Below are 19,053 nucleotides of genomic sequence, written 5' to 3' on the forward strand. Positions count from 1 at the left end.
TTTCCCCCAATTAGCACAGGGATGCATGTTTTGGCAATATAGATTTTGAGCCTGCCACAATATGCATCCCTTATCTATTCCCCTCAAATATTATCCTATCGATATAAAACTTATACCAGCAGTTCTTGGAACTACTCAGATTATGTAGAAAAAGTTATTTCACTATTAACTCTTGAATTCTTTAAATTAGCACAGGGATGCGTTTTTGGGCAATATGGATGGCCTGCCAAAATACGCATCCCCTGTCTATTCTCCTTAAATATTATTATAGTGATTTAAAACTTATACCATCAGTTCTTGGAGCTACTCTCATTATGTATAAATAGTTATTTTACTTTTAACTCTTTATTTCTCAAAGTTGGCACAGGGATGCATTTTTGGGCAATATGGATTTCCAGCCTGCTAAAATATGCATCCCTTATAAATTCCCCTCAAATATTATCCTATTGATTTAAAACTTATACCAGCAGTTCTTGGAGCTACTCTCATTATGTAGAAATAGTTATTTTACTTTTAACTCTTTATTTCTCAAAGTTAGCACAGGGATGCATTTTTGGGCAATATGGATCCCAGTGCTAATTTGAAGAATTGAAGAGTTAAGAGTGAAATAACTTTTTCTACATAATTAGAGTAGCTCCAAGAACTGCTCTTATAAGTTTTAAATCAATTGGATAATATTTGAGGGGAATAGAGAGGGGTGCATATTTTGGCAGGCTGGAAATCCATATTGCCCAAAAATGCATCCCTGTGCTAATTTGAAGAATTAGAGAGTTAAGAGTGAAATAACTTTTTCTACATAATGAGAGTAGCTCCAAGAACTGCTCTTATAAGTTTTAAATCAATTGGATAATATTTGAGGGGAATAGAGAGGGGTGCATATTTTGGCAGGCTGGAAATCCATATTGCCCAAAAAAGCATCCCTGTGCTAATTTAAAGAATTCAAGAGTTAATAGTGAAATAATTTATTCTACATAATCTGAGTAGTTCCAAGAACTGCTGGTATATGTTTTATATCGATAGGATAATATTTGAGGGGAATAGATAAGGGATGCATATTGTGGCAGGCTCAAAATCTATATTGCCAAAACATGCATCCCTGTGCTAATTGGGGGAAATAAAGAGCTGAAATGATTTAATCTCTTCTACGTAATGACACTTGTTCTCTGAGCTAATGCTATAAGTTTCCTATCAACAAGACGGATGCAAATATTTTCAGGCTCATAAATTAAGTTGCATTTCCTCCTACATTAACAGACTAGAAGTGAAGCATGATATAAAATGTTCTACATAATGGGTCTCTGTTGTAATGCTTTTGAGCTATTATGATATCAAAAGACAAAGCAGAGAATTTCAAACCATTTGCGGAGAACGTTTACAACAGACACGGACTGAAAAAAAGTTCGACTCATTGTGTCAATAAAAGTGTAAAAACCGTATTTATTTCAAATAATTTGCGAAATAAAACCCACCGTATTAGGGATTACATGGTTAGGAAACGTGATAATGTTACAAATATCTTTAAAATTACCTCTTCGGTCATATTTTTATCCGTTTCCTCGTCAATATGCGAGAGCTTAGAGCGATGCGCGCTCCCGCGACAGGGGATGCAAATTTGGGCAGGCGGGCTTTTCTGGGCATAACACCGGCAATAAAATGGCTAATAAACATTTAATATATGAACTGATTTTCCATAATTTCGCTTATGTAAATAATGTACAGTGTTTTTTGTCTCTAACTGCGTGTGTATCGTGTTTTGTGTGCGGAGGAGCGATAAGAAATGGCAGAGAACAGACTGGAGGTGAGGCAGGCAGTTCTCTTGCCTCACCGCTGGGGGCGCTCATGTTCCCAGATATAGTGACTGCACAACTGCAGAGTAAGACACGGTGAGCTAGCCATGGAGCTAGCCACACAGTAAATAAGTAAAGTACAGCAATATATTTGTTTTCTTCTCTCTTCCGACGCCAACATGAAAGACTACATTTCTAAACTTAAACAGTTTTCTAAAGTGGATTTTTAATTGAAGCAGGAGATAATAACTAAAGGAAAACCAACACCGGAGCTGAAAGTTTTACTTCCAGACAGTTTGATTCTCAAACGGAGTAGAAAAGACATGCCGAGGATAAACTTGGCTTTGGATAAACGGATATTCCTGTGCAGAATTAGCGGCGCATGGATTTCATTGACACGTAAAGGTAAGACAGCAATAAGATGTTTTAGTTTAGTTTTTTTATTTAAATGTGCGTTTTGTGGGCTACAGTTAATGTTTAAATAATTCAGTAAAGTAGAAGCCGATAATCTACCACAGCAATTATTTATTAATAAAACATGAAGCCTAAAACATACAACAACAAACTAAATGTTCTGTTCTGTGTGAAAAATTCTTGAATGTTTTTTGGTGTTAAATCCTAAAACTCAAGTGGCATTGTTGTCAGTTGCTATGGCAACGAGTCTGCGTAGCTTGGAGAATACAGATCAATTTGCTGTGGATCATAGCACGAAATTAATACCTACATTTATATGTTTCACTAAGTTAACGCGGCTATGGATGACACGTAAAAGATTAGTCTTTTACGTTATATATATACGTTATATATATATATATATATATATATATATATATATATATATATATTATATAGGTATGTATATATATATATAATTTCATTTATACATGTCGGATATATATTTCTTTTATTTATATATTTATCTTTTATTATGTTGTGTGTATACATATATTTTTGATAAGAAATAAAAGCATAAATACATATTTTGATAAGAAATATATTATTCTTTATATATTTATTTTATTTTTTACAAATTCTCCATCACCATCCCCAGCCATTCTGCCAGCCTCAGTATCTCTGCTCATGGTTTCCAAGCAGTTTGACTGTCTCTGGTCTGTCTTCTCGTCTCCATCCGCCGCAGTCTTCTCGCCTCCTGCCGCCGCAGTCTTCTCTCCTCCATCCGCCGCAGTCTCCTCGACTCCGTCCGCCGCAGTCTCCTCGTCCCCGTCCGCCGCAGTCTTCTCGCCTCCGTCCGCCGCAGTCTTCTCGCCTCCTGCCGCCGCAGTCTTCTCGCCTCCGTCCGCCGCAGTCTTCTCGTCTCCGTCCGCAGCAGTCTTCTCGTCTCCGTCCGCCGCAGTCTTCTCGTCTCCGTCCGCCGCAGTCTTCTCGCCTCCTGCTGCCGCAGTCTCCTCGCCTCCGTCCGCCGCAGTCTCCTCGTCTCCGTCCGCCGCAGTCTCCTCGACCCCGTCCGCCGCAGTCTTCTCGCCTCTGTCCGCCGCAGTCTCCTCGTCTCCGTCCGCCGCAGTCTCCTCGTCTCCGTCCGCCGCAGTCTCCTCGTCTCCGTCCGCCGCAGTCTCCTCGTCCCCGTCCGCCGCAGTCTTCTCGCCTCCGTCCGCCGCAGTCTTCTCGCCTCCGTCCGCCGCAGTCTTCTCGTCTCCGTCCGCCGCAGTCTTCTCGTCTCCGTCCGCCGCAGTCTTCTCGTCTCCGTCCGCCGCAGTCTTCTCGCCTCCGTCCGCCGCAGTCTTCTCGCCTCCGTCCGCCACAGTCTTCTCGCCTCCGTCCGCCGCAGTCTTCTCGCCTCCTGTCGCCGCAGTCTTCTCGCCTCTGTGCTGCCTGGACTTGGTGTATTTGTCATCGGTCCACTATGTCAACCTCATGACCTTCAAACCGCAATTTATGATGATCTGTCCAAGTCATTCTCCATGGGCTCTGGGAACTTCCTCTACACCCGAGTTTCTCCCTTAGCGACCACCCGAGCTGCATGCTAGTTGGACTGCCAGTATCTATCAGCTGCTTCCAGGGAGTCGGTCCAAAAAGTCCTGATAGTTCTCTATCTTTGGTTTGAGAGCATCCCTCCCTTCTGGTGCCTACGAGCTGATTTTAGGGTTGTCCCCAAAACAGGCACAGAAAATCTTGTGGCCTCATCTCCGATAAGCCGCATTGACAATGGAGTTGGGGGCGATGTTCTATCCACTTTCTCCAAAATGTGTTCAAGTTCTTCCAGAGGTGAAATTTGAAGCTCTGTTTCACAGATGACTCTGCCAGGATCCTCACAACACTTTTGGGCCTCTCTGGTTTGACTGGAAGTTGACTGATGATTGGGGAGGATACCAACCAGGGAGTGGTCAGTGGACAGCTCTGCCTGTCTTCACCCAAGAGTCCAAGACATACAGCCACAGATCAGATGGGAAACAACAAAGTCTACCATAGAACTGTGGCCATAGTGTCCTTGTGCTATGAGCACATATGGACACCTGTATGCTTGAAAAAGGTGTACATTATGGACAGTCCATGACGAGCACAGAAGTCACATAACAGTACACTACTCGGGTTTAGATCAGGGTGGCCGATCCTCTCAACCACAAGCCTCCAGGTCTCACTGTGAGTGCCCATGTGAGTGTTGAAATCCCCCAGCAGAACAAGGAAGTCTCTTGGAGGGACACTCTCCAGCACCCCTCCAACAGCTCCACAAAAGGTGCCCAATGCGAACTGCTACTTGCTGGCTTTTCTCCTTGGTAGGAGATTAGCCAACCTACTGCCTTGCTCACGAAGCCACTTGGAAACACGTGATCTTAAATGTCCGGCATTTCTGCTTTCAGAAGGGACTTCGTCAATGGAAACATCCACTTCTTCAACATCATTGCTTTCATGATGTTGTGGCTCAATTTGAACATGTTCTGAGCTTTCTTCAGAATCCAATTCTTCTGATGTTGAACACTCAGAAATTCTCTCTAAAGGTGGCACGTAATTCTCCAAATTTAAATATCCCCGGATGGATGATCTCCTAAAGGAAATAACCCTCCTGTAATAATTTTTGAAGAATTCAATGTCATCTTCTGTGAGAATTTCTGAAGAAGATGGTTTTTCTGAAGAATGCTCAGAAACTTCTTCAAAATGTGCCACAACATTATCAGCAGCTGTGTCAGAAGAAGGGATTTCCTTTGAGGCGACGTCCGTATCTGCAGCGTCCATGCCATCAAAATGGTCTGCGTAATTCTGAACTCCGTCTTCTGAGTTTCCATCAACAGAAGAAGCCTCTTCTACCAATGGATCCTCATAGACTGGTTCTAAATTTATCGCATCTTCCTGGCCGTCACAGCTCGTTTCAACGGCCAGGTCCATTTTATCAAGGGGAACATCGACACTTGTACAGACATCAGTGTCTGCGTCCCCTGGACAAGTTTCCAAATGGAGTCCACAGATGCTTTCCAAAGCCACAGGATCTTCATCCGTAAAAGTTGCCAAACTTGTCAAGACACCCGAAGTGCCACTAACAAGGTTGGCAGAAGCGTCCATGTCACTTTGGTCTTCATCTGCGTCCTCAGGGCGTGTTTCTAAGTCCAGTTCACATCTGGACACCGTGGCAAGATCCACGGTGTCTTCAGGGGTAAAATCAGGTAAAGGTGTCAATACCCCTGAAGCGGCACTGACAAGGTTGGTGGAAGCGTCCATGTCATCTTTTTCTTCATCTGTGTCCTCAGAGCAAGTGTCCCAATTCATTGCACAGATGGTCTCCAAAGCCACGGCGTCTTCAGGGGTGAAACTTGTTAATCTCGTCACAACACCTGAAATGCCACTGGCGATGTTGGCGGAAACGTCCACGTGGCTTTGGTCCTCTGGAATTAACTCCTCAAACCCAAAATATCTCCACCTGATATCCTCGTCTCGGTCTTCGGCAACTTCTTCTTTATGATGACCAAGAAGTTTCTCCACTCCTTTTGAGGCTAAGTAGCCCATCCCCCAACCGATTGTTAGCATCATTTTGAAAGGGTGTGAAATTCTCTGTACGTGGATCCAAAGGCAGCTGAAGGGCAAACTGAAAATTCTTGTATTCCAAATGATGATAATAATCTTTTGAACCTTTATGACATCATAGATGAGAACATTGGTGGCATGATGATGTCAAACAACCTGTGTCAGGTTCTTGTTTGTTTTAGTTGTTATGGAAACAAGGAGTTATGTGTAAGGTGGGACTACTGTCAATTAAACAATGCATGGTAGACATTTAAATCTGTGAATGCAAGTCAATAAATGTGCATAAATTTAAGTTTTGTATTTGTCCTGTTTTTCAACTCATACATACGTGTAAAAATAAAAGATTTTACCTATGACAATACCCATAAACAAACAAATTAGTACAAGTGTTTATAGGGTATTTTTTCAGAAGTTAAACACATCAGTCACATTTATAAACTGTCTCTAAGCCTCTGCTGGATCTATTTTGAACAGTCACTGAGGAGGATCCCCTTAAACATATCATATCTTGCCTTAATTGCTCGTTTTGTTCATAAGGAAAATATTTAACATCTAGCAATTAAGATTTTTTTTTTTACATTTGAATCAGTGACAAGGATGATGCACCAAGCAGAAGAGCCAAATAATTTTTTATGTTTAATCTCACCTTCTTATTTATTTTTGTACCTTTTCTCATTCTCTAACATCTCAGCCTCTTCACTGTTTGTTTATGAATCGCCCCTTTGCGAGATCTCCTGTTTACTCTTAGCACCGCAGCATAAAGTGACTTGCAGGTTCTGGTTCTGCTCTGCATGCAGAACCAGAACAAAACGAGGAGAAGCAGAATTCAGTTTCTACGCACCACAAATCTGGAACAAACTTCCAGAAAACTGTAAAACAGCTGAAACACTGGGTGCCTTTAAATCTCAACTTGTTTAAGTTGCTTATGGCTAAATTAGGGTTAGAGTGCGGGTTTTGAGGTTTTTGATGTTTTTAATGTTTTTACCTTTACTTTTTATCTATTTATTCATTTCTTTTTATTTCTCTTTCTCACTGTTTACGTTTTAATGATGTAAAGCCCCCCGGAGAGTTCCAGTTGACTGCGTTCAACTAAAAGCCTAGAGTTTGGAGTCTTTGTCAAACTGTGTTTTTGACTAAAGTCCCAAAGGGTTAGAGTCCCAGTTAAACAACGTTTAACTAAAAACCTAGAGGTGGAGTCCTTGTCAAACAGTGTTTTTGACTAAAGTCCCAAAGGGTTAGAGTCCCAGTTAAACAACGTTTAACTAAAAACCTAGAGGTTGGAGTCCTTGTCAAACAGTGTTTTTGACTAAAGTCCCAAAGGGTTAGAGTCCCAGTTAAACAACGTTTAACTAAAAACCTAGAGGTTGGAGTCCTTGTCAAACAGCGTTTTTGACTAAAGTCCCAAAGGGTTAGAGTCCCAGTTAAACAACGTTTAACTAAAAACCTAGAGGTTGGAGTCCTTGTCAAACAGTGTTTTTGACTAAAGTCCCAGAGGGTTAGAGTCCCAGTTAAACAACGTTTAACTGAAGGCCTAAAAGGGGTTTTAATGTTTTTATCGTTTTTAATCTAAATGTCTTTCTCTTTCTCACTGTTTGTTCAATGTCCCATGCTGTTTTTATTTTAATTATATAAAGCACTTTGAAATGCCTTGCTGCTGAAATGTGCAATACAAATAAAATTTGATTGATTGATTGATTGGGAGAAACTTTAATTTTTGAGGGGAAAACATGGAAAGACCGGGTGAATGATCCCAGAGTGGCTTGAAATCCGCCGGATGGAGGATGAGAGGACGCTTCGTCCTGTGGTGGTGACCTCCGGTTGATGAGCTGCCAGTCAGACGTCAGCTCTGACAGCAGAGGATCAGATTTCTGCCTCAGGACGACTTTCTGTGGAAAAACAGGAAGAAAGGGAGAAGCTAGGTTAACATCCACCATGTCCGGCTAACGGTATAAATCTGTACCACAAATTAAACGATGCAGCATAGATACAGGCTGGCATTGGTAAAGGTACAGTGAAAGATTAACAGTAATGTGGTTTATTTGGCCTGTAATTACAGTCATATTTTCACCACGTTATTCAGGCAATTATATATGTCACAGTTTCAAACTAAAAAAAAGTTTGGCTCCAAACTACTTTAGCAAACTAAATATAGTTTAGAAATTAAATATTTAGCTACAAATTAATAATTAGTTTTATGCAAAACATTTATTTAGCTTGCTTATTAATTTTAGTAATATTTAGTTTTCAAATTGAATATTTAGCTTCACACTAAATAACTAGAAAATGAAGTATTTACCTCTAATCTAAATATTTAGTAAGTAAGCCAAATATTTAATTTACAAATTAAATATTCATCTAGGAAACTAAATATTTAGCTAATAGAGGGCAAGCTAAATTTATAGCTTAAAACTAAATATATATAGTTTGCAAGACCAATATTTAGATCAAATTTAAATAGTTAGCAAACTAACCAAAACACTTTCTTAGTTTTCAAGTTTAATAGTTGTGTAATACTGCCTCAGGGCACCACAGCTAGATTTAACATTGATGTTGGAATTCCTCAAGGGTGTCCCATTTCCCCATTTCTCTTTAATTTAGTTGCAGAAATGTTAGCGATCTATCTTAAAAACTGTGAAGACATTGAGAAATTAGATGTTTTCGGTACAGAATTAATCATTAGCCAGTTAGCAGATGACACCACCGTTTTCTTAAAAAATTACAAGCAAGTTCCAATTGTAACTGATAAAATTAAATCCTTTTCAGAGGCTTCAGGTCTAATGTTGAACGTAAAGAAATGTGAGCTTATAGCTATTGATGACACTTCCCTAAAAGAAATATCTAGCATTCCAGTTAAATCTGAAATTAAATACTTGGGTACTGTAATAACCAAAAACCAAGAATCAACCGTAACTAATGAAAAAAAGATCAAAGAATGTAAATCCAGACTAAACTTATGGCTCCAACGAGACCTTTCTATTTTAGGCCGGATTTACTTATCAAAAATGGAAAGTTTATCAAGATTAATTTATTCAACTTGTAGCACTGCTGTCCCAAATAGTTTAACTAAAACTATTAATCAAATGAACATGAACTTTATTTGGAGAAACGGGCCACACTACCTACGGAAAGGTCACATGATCAAAGAAATCAAAGATGGCGGTCTGAAAGTAATTGACTTTGAATGTCTTAACGGTACTCTTAAGATTCTGGATTAAAAATTCTCAACTATTTTGGTATTGTGTCCCTAATTATATTTTTAACAAAATAGGTGGTTTAAAACTTGTACTTCTAGCTGATTTCAATATACATAAATTGCCCATTAAACTATCAGAGTTCCATAAACAAGTATTACTATACTGGAAGATGCTCTATGTACACAACTACTCGCCACACGGCTCTATCATATGGAATAACAGATTCATCCTGCATCGAAACAAATCCTTATTTTACAAAGATTGGATGGAAAAGAATATTTGGTCTATTATACACTTAATGGATGTTAATGGTTGCATGCTAAACTACGTACAATTCTGTGCAAAATATCAATTCTTTCCCCCAAAAGTTGAGTTTATGAAATTATATAATGCCTTACCAAAACAATTTATTAATCAGTTAAAAAATATAATAACATATAATCTGATGACCCCACAACTACCCAATTTATTAATTAATGGAATATCACTCACTGATCCAAAATTCAATAACCACACAATTAGAAACTGTTTAAATGAGACTTTATTCCCTGGGAAAATAAATAAAAATAACATTCTTTCCAAGTTTGATAAAATAACAATTGAAAGGTTGAGAACTCTTTATATTAAACTCCCCATTCAACCAAAAGCTAAAGAAACACATTTTAAAATTTTAAATGCAATTTACCCCTCAAAAGAGCTACTAAGAATTCGCTTTAATATTGATGGCAATAAATGCTCATTTTGTGAAAGTGATGTTGAAACAATAGACCACGTCTTCTATGACTGCAATCACACCAAAATATTTTGGAATTGTTTAGAAAAGTGGATCAAATCAAAAATTGCACTTCCTGAATTTATTTCGAGAGATATGGTAACCTTTGGAGTGTTATTGGAAAACGAAAAAATGGAAATATGTTGTAACCTAATATTTTGTTTGGCCAAATTTTTTATTCATAAACAAAGAATGCTGAGATCATCTCCAATTTTTAAACAGTTTTTATCTGAATTCCAGTTATATTTGAAATCTCTGAAATGTATTGGATCATTTGAAGACCTGACTGAATTATTAATGGAATTGCCCGTCAATCTATCCTAACATATAAATCCCCTTGTTGCTATTTCAGTTATTGTTTCATTAATTTCATTATTATTATTATTGTCATAATGATATGTTATCATTTTTCTCCTTAGCAATCTCTGTATTTTCACTCTGAAATCTGCCTCTATTATGCCTTCTACAGAGTTCCACTGTTATATTTGCCTTTCTTGTTTGTACTTACCTTGTTTAAATAAAGTTAAAAAAAAATAAATAAATAAAAAAGCTTCTCCCCTCAGAGGAAACCACTGCGCATGTCTGGAGCTCCGCGTGTGAGTAAAGGTGGAGCCGATGGGTGACAACAGACACGTAAGTCACGTTATTGCTTGGATTTTACGGCGCCACCTTAAATCCCTGAACTTCACATTTTAACGGACAAAAAGCGCAATGCGACTTGGATGTAACGAGTAACGCGACAGTTTTGTAGAAATGTAGTGAAGTAGAAAGTACAGATACTTACTGTAAAATGTAGAGGAGTAAATGTAGAAAGTACCCATTATTAAATCTACTTAAGTAAAGTACAGATACACGAAAATTGTACTTAAGTACAGTAACGAAGTACTTATACTTCGTTACTTTCTCAGATCTGGCAACTTGTATTTATTGTGTTGAATTTATTCACTTTTAGTAAATGCATGTGCCCAAGTCTTTGGATGTTTTGGCCCACTTATGTTAAAATGAAAGCAAATGTTCTTGTACTTTTCTTTTACCATTTACCTCCTAGTAAAGAAAAACAACTTTCATTGAAGTTTGTCAAATTCAAATCTTTATTATTACCACTTCCAGTGTGTGCAAGACATGTTCAGGGTGAGCCACAAGCACATACAGAACTCTTTTCCATGACAGCAATGTCAACAAAACAAACATCCAGTTTCTTCAAGTTCAGCTGAAAGACCAGTTTAGAAATGTATCTAACACAATGTTTATAGGTCAAAGAAAGAAATCACTTTTCGCTCTGCATTTGTTCATTTTAAATTTCAGAAGGCAGCCACTCATTTTAATCATCTGTTGCTTTTGTAGTGGATTCGTCCCCAGCAAAACTAATGAACTTGTTTTAATTTGGACAAGAACTAAAGTCACCTGAATGAGACTTTTCTAAAAAAAAAAAAAAAATCACTTAAATCTTGTAATGATAAAAGATGCAGAATCTTTCTCTTAAGTGTGACATTCATTGTAGCAGCAGTCTGCATTAGTTTTCTGTTCATTTTAGGCTCACACCATTAAGAAAACGGTCATGCTCTACTTTAACACAAAAGCTGATGTCGGACACATTTTAAAATATAAGCTTGCCATTTCTGAAACATTTTTTTGCAGCAGAGCAGAAGGAAACTTATAATCCACCTGAAGGAGGAAAACATGTAGAGGAAGGAGCCAACTGTATAAACTGATTTAAATAAGAATTTAAAACAGAGTCTTATGAATCCATTGGTTTATTTTCCACAGTTCGGCAATAAGGAAAAAAGAAACACTTGAGAAATTAAATAAAGTGATTTGGAGACCAGTTTCAGCAAAAAAAGAAAGAAAAAAAGAATCTTGTATATAATTTATGTCATTGTCACAGACCAGATTATAATACTCTGCTAGGTTTTCTTAGTTGAAAATTTTGTCAAGAAATCTTAAGCCAACAAAACAAACAGACATGTAAAAAATTAAAAACGGTGAATCAACAACAAAGACTTATTTGAACAGCTGGTAACATTTTGGTGATGAAGTTTCAAGTTTTTCCCTATGAAATTAAACTATTTTCTGTACATATTCTAAGCTCTTGAGCTCCAGCTGAAGCTTGCTGAACTTCAGGCTCGTGCAGAGAAACGGGAGACGTGAGTGAAGCTGCTACGCTGCATTCAGTGTCCTCTGGAGTGGCTCCGACCCCTGCTGTCGCTGTGCCTTTGGTATCGCCGGCTGTGGTGACTGTGGCTCCTGTAGTCCTTACTCCTTCGTCTGCTGTACCTGCGGTGACTACGCCCTTGGCTCCTCCCCCTGCTATGGCTCCTCCCACTGCTGCTTAGGCTCCTCCCCCTGCTGGAGCTCCTGCTGCTACTGCGCCTCCTTCCCCGGTGATGGCCGTCGCTTGTCCTGTGACTCCTCCTTTGCCGGCTCGAGCTCCGCTTCTTCCTACTGGAACTTTGGGGACGCTTCCTTCCCCCTCGACTGTGCGAGCCTCGTTCCCCGCTGTGCGCGCTTCGAACAAACTCTTCCTTCTTTTCATCCCTCCCTCGTCTCTCCTTTGATTGGGTTTTCTCCAGAAGTTCAGATTGCACGAATCTAGACACTTGTTTTTCTTTGCCTTCATCTGTCTTCACCCCATTGACCCGACCCAGGACCCCGAGCATCACATCGCTAAGATCGGGAGCCGCTGCTTTTGCCGGGGGGCCGGCCAGGTCGTGTGGATCTGCAGCCGCTGTGCTTTTCTTGATAAGGTTGCAAAGCAGCCTCTCCCTCAGCTCATTCTCCTTCCGCTGGAGCTCCAGCGCCCGATGCTTCTCCACCTCCACCCGCCGTAGCTCCTGCTCCTGCCTTCGCCGACAGGCCTCCAGCTGCTGGAGACGGGCCAGCTCCTCCTTCTGACGCGCTTGCTCCAGCTTCTCCTGCTCTTTGCGTTCAGCCATCTCCTTCTCCTGCTGCTGCTGCTTCAGGATCTGGGGAAAAAAATCAATCACAAACACAGTGAAATCAGAAACAGGAATGTGAAAGTTTATCATGTGTGAATATTTATGCAAGACGTAAAGCATCACCAAGCTGTTGGCCACAGTAAAACCTTGCAGCTCTAATTGTACTGTGGAACTGCATCCTTAAAGATGAACCTATGTAATAGAGTAGGTCTGAATCAATTAATTAATCATGGTTAATTATCAAAATTATCGTCGGCTAATTTAGTAACCGATTAATTAATCGTTAACTGGAGTTCCAAAAAGAAGACAATTTGATGAAAGAAAAAAACAGAACAGTAATTAAGCCAAAACCTTACAAAAAATATATACATTTTGCTTTTGAGATGAAGAAAATATAATTCTATAAATATGTTCTATTCAGAACATCTCAAGTGGGAGACTTAGCCTCACCTGGTTAACATTCTGTACAAAAAAAAACTATTAAGTACCTTTTTCTATTCAGAAATTAATTAGTTCATCGAAAAAATTGTGAACAGATCAGCCACACACTGTACTGATGCTTAGTCGAGCAGAAAGGGCTGAGCTTTTCACATGTTGATTTTAGAACTATTTTTTAGCCGCAGGCACATCATTGGCTAACAATGATCAAGCGTTCACTAAAGGAATGCTACATTATTATATCTCAGGCAATAAAATATTTATTTTTTTGTATAAAAAAAGGAATTGAATCATTTGTTTATTTGCATTTTTTATGTATTTCTAATATAAAAAAGCTTAAGCGGTTAAATAAAAAATCTGCAGAAGGTGCACCATAAATTGTACTAGATTCCTAGAATAATCGTTACTGCAGCCATACAATACAGCAGTATATAATGTGTCCATTTATTACTCCAGTAGTTCTGAGCATTAAAACATGAACTCTTTGTCCTTTCTAGGGTTAATTACAATGTTCCACACTTCAGCAGCTGCAGTGTAACCATGTGGACAGTAATTGAGAGCTGTGCTGCGTTCATTTAGTACCTTGGCTCGGGCGAGCAGCTCAGCAATGAGCCGTATTGATTCCAGGTTTCGCTGAGCCAGCAGCAGCCTTCTCTCCTCCATGGCGATCTTCACCTGCAGCTTCTTCTGCTCCTGCTCCTGTTGCCTCTTCACCTTCTTCAGATTCCTCCGCTCCTCCTTCTCCCGCAGCTTCTGCTCTCGCTTCCGGATCCTCTCCTCCTTCTTCCTCTCCTTCTCCTCCTCTTCCATTTCCCTCTGTTTCCTGGACAGATGATCAAATGTCTATGTTTTCAATGGAAAATAATCTCAGCTGGAAGTATTTTTTAGCTGTGACTCAAAGGCAAATAAATACACTCACGAACAATAAAACTGCTCTTCATAATAAACGATTTAGAAAAAAAGATTTTCTGTAGTCCTGTCAATGTCAAAAATTGTAAAACAATTTTTACCAGCATCTCTGAAACCGAATAAATAATTTTGTGGGTCTTTTTTTTCCCTTTGGAGTTCTTATTCTTGATGAATTTCCTCATTTATTTCCGTCATACCGCTCTTCCTCCTTCCGCCGTTCCTCCTCTTCTTTCTCCCTTCGTTTCTGTTCCTCCCTCTGTCTCTCCAGCTCCTGCAGCTTCAGCCTCTCCTGGTTTCTTCTCTTGATGGATGTGTCGCTCAGGTGCTTGCTAGTGTCAAATATAACCTAATTAAAAAAAAAAAAAAAAAAAAGAAAACAAGAAAGCTTCATCAGCTAAATCTATTTTCCCAGCTGAAATGCAGCAATGATATCTAAATGCATCTTGCCCAGCTAGTTTATGCTGCTCTTAAATACTTTTACTCAATAATCTATAATCAGTAAGGAGCTACTGTTGGACACAAAGACTAATAAAATCATTAGCAGGGCTCTCCTGCTTTGTCCTCATCCTTCTTTAGATTATGGATTAGAAGACTTGCTTAATCTGATGTTCATTAACTTGGAAATACTGATGATGCAGCTTCACGTCTCATTGCCTTAAAAGGTCTCAAAGCTACTTTGTGCCTGACTAGCACAATCACATTTCTAAACCCCTATTTGGCTGTAATGTTGCTACAGCAATTCAGAAACAGTTTATGGAATGCAAAAAGACAAGAAAGTCACATTTATGACCTTGAAGGAGATTGCTGTTGATGAAAAATACATTCACAATGCTCTCGCTTTCTTAAGGATGACTGAGATGAGGAAGAAAGAGCAAACTAATTGTCAGGATTTGAAATAAGCCATGCAGACAAAATAGCTTACAGAGATTTTTATGATTTAAACCACCAGATGTAGATGTGCCTAAAGATGAAATTCTTTAATATAGAAAGGTGCAAAACTGATTTTAAAAATGCTAACGCCACAATTATCTTTATTTGCTTTAAAAGAAAGTGTCATCCTTGCTTTAATGGCATCTCACACAGTGCGACTTTTGACATAAATGACTGCTAATCGTAAGAAGGGTAAAAATACACCCACTGTTATTCTTATGTTTCAGCTTTTAAAGAAAGATTGTAATCAGCAGCTCAACTGACTACCAAATTATCATTGGATCTCTTCCAGTACCTTAATGTTGCAGGCCACAGCTTTTCCGTCGTCTCCTTTCAGCATCAGCTTCATGCCTCGCAGAGAGTCCATAGCCTTGGTGAAACCGCAGTATTCCTGATACTGAACGTAAGCCTCAAAGTTCAGGTGACCCCCGAAGCTGAAAGTACTGAAGTTCTTGTCCAGCATCTCCTCCCTGTACGGATCCAGCATGGGGATGTCGACATGCCGAACCTAAAAACGACATTGACAGGTATATTGTCTTAATAGAACTTGATAAAATGTTTCATTTGACAATGCTTTTAGTTCAGAACTGAAACGATCTCCACCTTTCCAAACGCCTGGAATACAGCAGTGAGGACCGCTTCAGACGGCCGGTCCGGGAACTGGCTGTTTCTCTGGCTGAACCAGCGACATGGGAGCCCTTCCAAGTGGATGGTATCCGGCCTTTCTCCAGGCAGAGTCTCGTTCATATCCTTGGCGTCACGGAAAAAGGAGTCCCAGTCATGACGTGTGGGGAAATCCATCTTATTTTCTACTGCACGAACCTGAGCAGAGAAAGAGAGGCAGAAACAGACATCAAGAAATACTGGTGTAAGAGCAGCATCATAGCTTCACATGAATTCCAAAAGTGTTAGGAAATATATATTTAAAAAAGGTAGATAGATCAATGGATTGATAAATGAATGGATAAACAGATGAAAGTAAGTTTTGAAATGCCTGTCGTGATTTATGGCAGTGGGCTGCACAGTGGCGCAATTGGTAGAGCTGTTGCCTTGCAGCAAGAAGGTTCTGGGTTCGATTCCCGGTCTTTCTGCATGGAGTTTGCATGTTCTCCCTGTGCATGCGTGGGTTTTCTCCGGGTACTCCGGCTTCCTCCCACAGTCCAAAAACATGACCGTCAGGTTAATTGGCCTCTCCAAATTGTCCCTAGGTGTGTGTGCATGGTTGTGTGTCATGTGTGTCTCTGTGTTGCCTTGCGACAGACTGGCGACCTGTCCATGGTGAACCCCGCCTCTCGCCTGAAACGTAAGCTGGAGATAGGCACCAGCAACCCCTCCCGACCCCACTAAGGGATAGGGTGCAAGAAAATGGATGGATGGATTTAGGGCAGTAAGTAAAGAGATAAAACTTTATTTAGCACTATGAAAGACAGATCACAAAGTGCTGCAAAAGAGTAAAACTAAAAACATTAAACCTCAGTAGCCGTTACTGTGGGTTTAGCAAAATATCACGTTTTCCATTTTTCACTATTGCAAACAGAACATCAGCTTTATGAGCAAATGTAGAGAACACTGAGCAAAAGCAACATAAAAGGCCTTTATTGAGGCAAAAAGTGTCAGCCTTACCTTGAGAACATCAGTAAACCCGCTGAGTTTTATGGTTTTTCCATCCAGACGGGTCAACAGGCTCTTTACCACGGTTTTGTTTTCCACCTCCCCCTCAAAGCGGATGTAGTCCAGGGTGCTCTTGGAGATCCGCAGGGCTGAAAACTGCTCGGGAGCCACCATGGCCTTCACTCTCTCCATCACCTCCCAGTTGGAGATGCTCTTGCCCGGCAGCTTGAGGTGCGGCAGAGCCACGCTGATGGTCATTTTGGCGATGGGCTTCAGGTACAGGTTGTGCTCGGCAGACAGGCACACCGCCTCCGTGGTGTCATGCACGATGGTGGTGGTCATTGCTGCGGACAGCTGCAAATGTTGAGTTTCAGGGTTAAATGCAAAAGGCTCTAAACTACTAAAAAATATATGCAGTTTAACGAGTAAACATGGGTCAAACGCAGAGCAGGAAAATCGAGCGAGCTTCCATTTTTATATCAAATATAAAAACCTAACTTGCCGAACAATATTAGCTAAAATGTAGCGTTAGCTAATCCAAACAAACTCGAGGTTTGAAAATGTAAGCAACTACGTCTCTTATTCGAAAAGTTCATAAAACATTTAAGTATTTAAAAATATTTTTGAGTTAGCTGTGAAGACGGTTAGTGTTTCAACAAAAGGAGTTGGCACTTGCTGACACCGGAGCTAGTTAGCTTCTTTTTTTTTATAGCTAGCTTTAGAACTCTCGGTTTATTTTTATATTACAGTGTATAACGTTAGCTGTAACTATTTAAAAGTACAACCTACCAAACATCAGCTACACTCCTGCTAAAACAGTGGCGATGTTACTGTAATGCAACACGGCGAGCCAAACACCGCAGAACAGAAATCACCCATAGAGACTAAAACACAGCACCAAAATGAATGCAGTGCACTTTAACCTTCCGCCTAAACAACGTCTAACAGCGCTGCCACGGCGACTGCGTTTACGAACAGCGACACCACCTGGTATGGCGCAACAGAAATGGCTAAACATTTACTAGACCGCACATTCTGTCCTCTGTCCTTTGTGTCATGAAGGGGGACAAAAACTACGTTAAAGAAGGAGAAGTGGGTGATGCTGTGACAAATCACAAATTAAAATAATGTAAAATAAAATATAACACATGCAGATTTATTTACGAATTATAGCACTTTTTTTGGAATTTGAGGTATTGCATTTTTTTAGACAGTTCTCTCTGGATTTGGATGCTTTGCAGGTGCTTTTACTTCTTGCTTTTAATTGTTTAATTTCAGACAGTTTTTGATGGCACTGGTTGTTCCTATGTGTAACAATGGCAACAGTCAGGATTTTTTTTATATAGTAGTGAGCTTCTGATAAGAATCTTAAAAGCTCTAACGCTTAATTTCTCTTTGGGATAAAAAGAATTATGTTTTAATTCAAATTTATATTCAGACAACTGACTCAATACTTTTTTCTACATCCTAAAACAGTGTTTTGCCCATTCTTTAATGTAAAAATGCTTAAGCTCAGTCAGACGAGACAGTGAACATCAGTGAACAAATCTTCAAATATTGCTTCTCTTTGTAGGTTTGCAGTTGTGCCATACTTTTTCTAATTTTGGACAGTGGTTTGAACAGTTCTCCAGGAGATGGTCAAAAGACTGTAAGAGTAGTGCGCAGAGTGGATTTTTACGTTTAAAAAAAACCTTCCTTGGCTCAAACTTTTCTCTGGCTTTCTGGTATATGTGTTATATTATGTTGCTCTGTCACATAAAAACCTGATAAAAACAATGATAAAATGTAAAACCGTTTAAGGTGCATGAAGATATTTGAATATCAAAAATATGTTCTTGTGTGTCTCATTATAATTAATCTGAATAATCTTTTTAAATTGTTTTCATGAATCCCTAATTATCTTTTTTACAGCAGTGTAGGTCATGTGACAAACGAAAGCCTAAGTGAGCGTTTGTCTCACTAACGACCATTCACTCATTAAGCTTTGGATAATGTCATGATCACTGTGGTGGCTTGTTCAGCCAAAAACCAGAGAGGAGTGTATGTGCCGGACATGGATTAGTCCTAAAAAACCCGTAGGCAAAAAAGTTGGCACAGTTTCCCTGAAAAGATGGCAGAGGAATTTACATAACAGGCATTACTCCCCTTCAGTGTGTGTATATAGGTCAGTAGCTGCAGTCAGACAGCCTCTCTGTTCTGCCCCAATCAGCAGTCATCATTGAACAGATAGGCTGCCCAGGGATACACTGGATTCCACAGGCTCTTTTTCATGATCCCTGGAAGGCTTTTCTGGATTTGGCGTACAAAAACCAAACAACATCCCTTCAGTCTCATGCTGTTTAAAACAGAATACAGCATTATTTTTAAAAACAGAACAACAGACGGATGTAAACACTCTAAAAAGGCAGAGTAAAAGATTGCTGTGAAAATATCTGCTGCTGTGCAGCTCACAGACAGGAAGCTGTGGATTTACTGTATGTGCAACTCCAAAGCTGACCCAGGGG

General features: G+C 39.7%; 1 protein-coding gene across 2 annotated transcripts; it reads right to left on the minus strand.

The window, feature by feature from the left end:
• Positions 1–10,798: 10,798 nt before the first annotated feature.
• Positions 10,799–17,498, minus strand: akap17a (A kinase (PRKA) anchor protein 17A). 2 transcript variants are annotated; one of them, XM_081604501.1, is made up of 7 exons: positions 17,339–17,498; positions 16,562–16,903; positions 15,542–15,760; positions 15,234–15,446; positions 14,206–14,354; positions 13,682–13,922; positions 10,799–12,688 (listed from the first exon to the last, which is right to left on the minus strand). In XM_081604501.1, the coding sequence occupies exons 2-7, from the start codon at positions 16,889–16,891 to the stop codon at positions 11,894–11,896; spliced, it is 1,947 nt and encodes a 648-aa protein (XP_081460627.1). In that variant the 5' UTR covers positions 16,892–16,903; positions 17,339–17,498; the 3' UTR covers positions 10,799–11,893. The 2 variants fall into 2 exon arrangements, with proteins under 2 accessions (XP_081460627.1, XP_008401966.1); XM_008403744.3 differs by having other exon boundaries at positions 16,562–16,893; positions 17,339–17,496.
• Positions 17,499–19,053: the final 1,555 nt, after the last annotated feature.

The sequence above is a fragment of the Poecilia reticulata genome, chromosome 2, assembly GCF_904066995.2.
Source record: "Poecilia reticulata chromosome 2, P_reticulata-male-v2, whole genome shotgun sequence".
Lineage (NCBI taxonomy): Eukaryota > Metazoa > Chordata > Actinopteri > Cyprinodontiformes > Poeciliidae > Poecilia > Poecilia reticulata.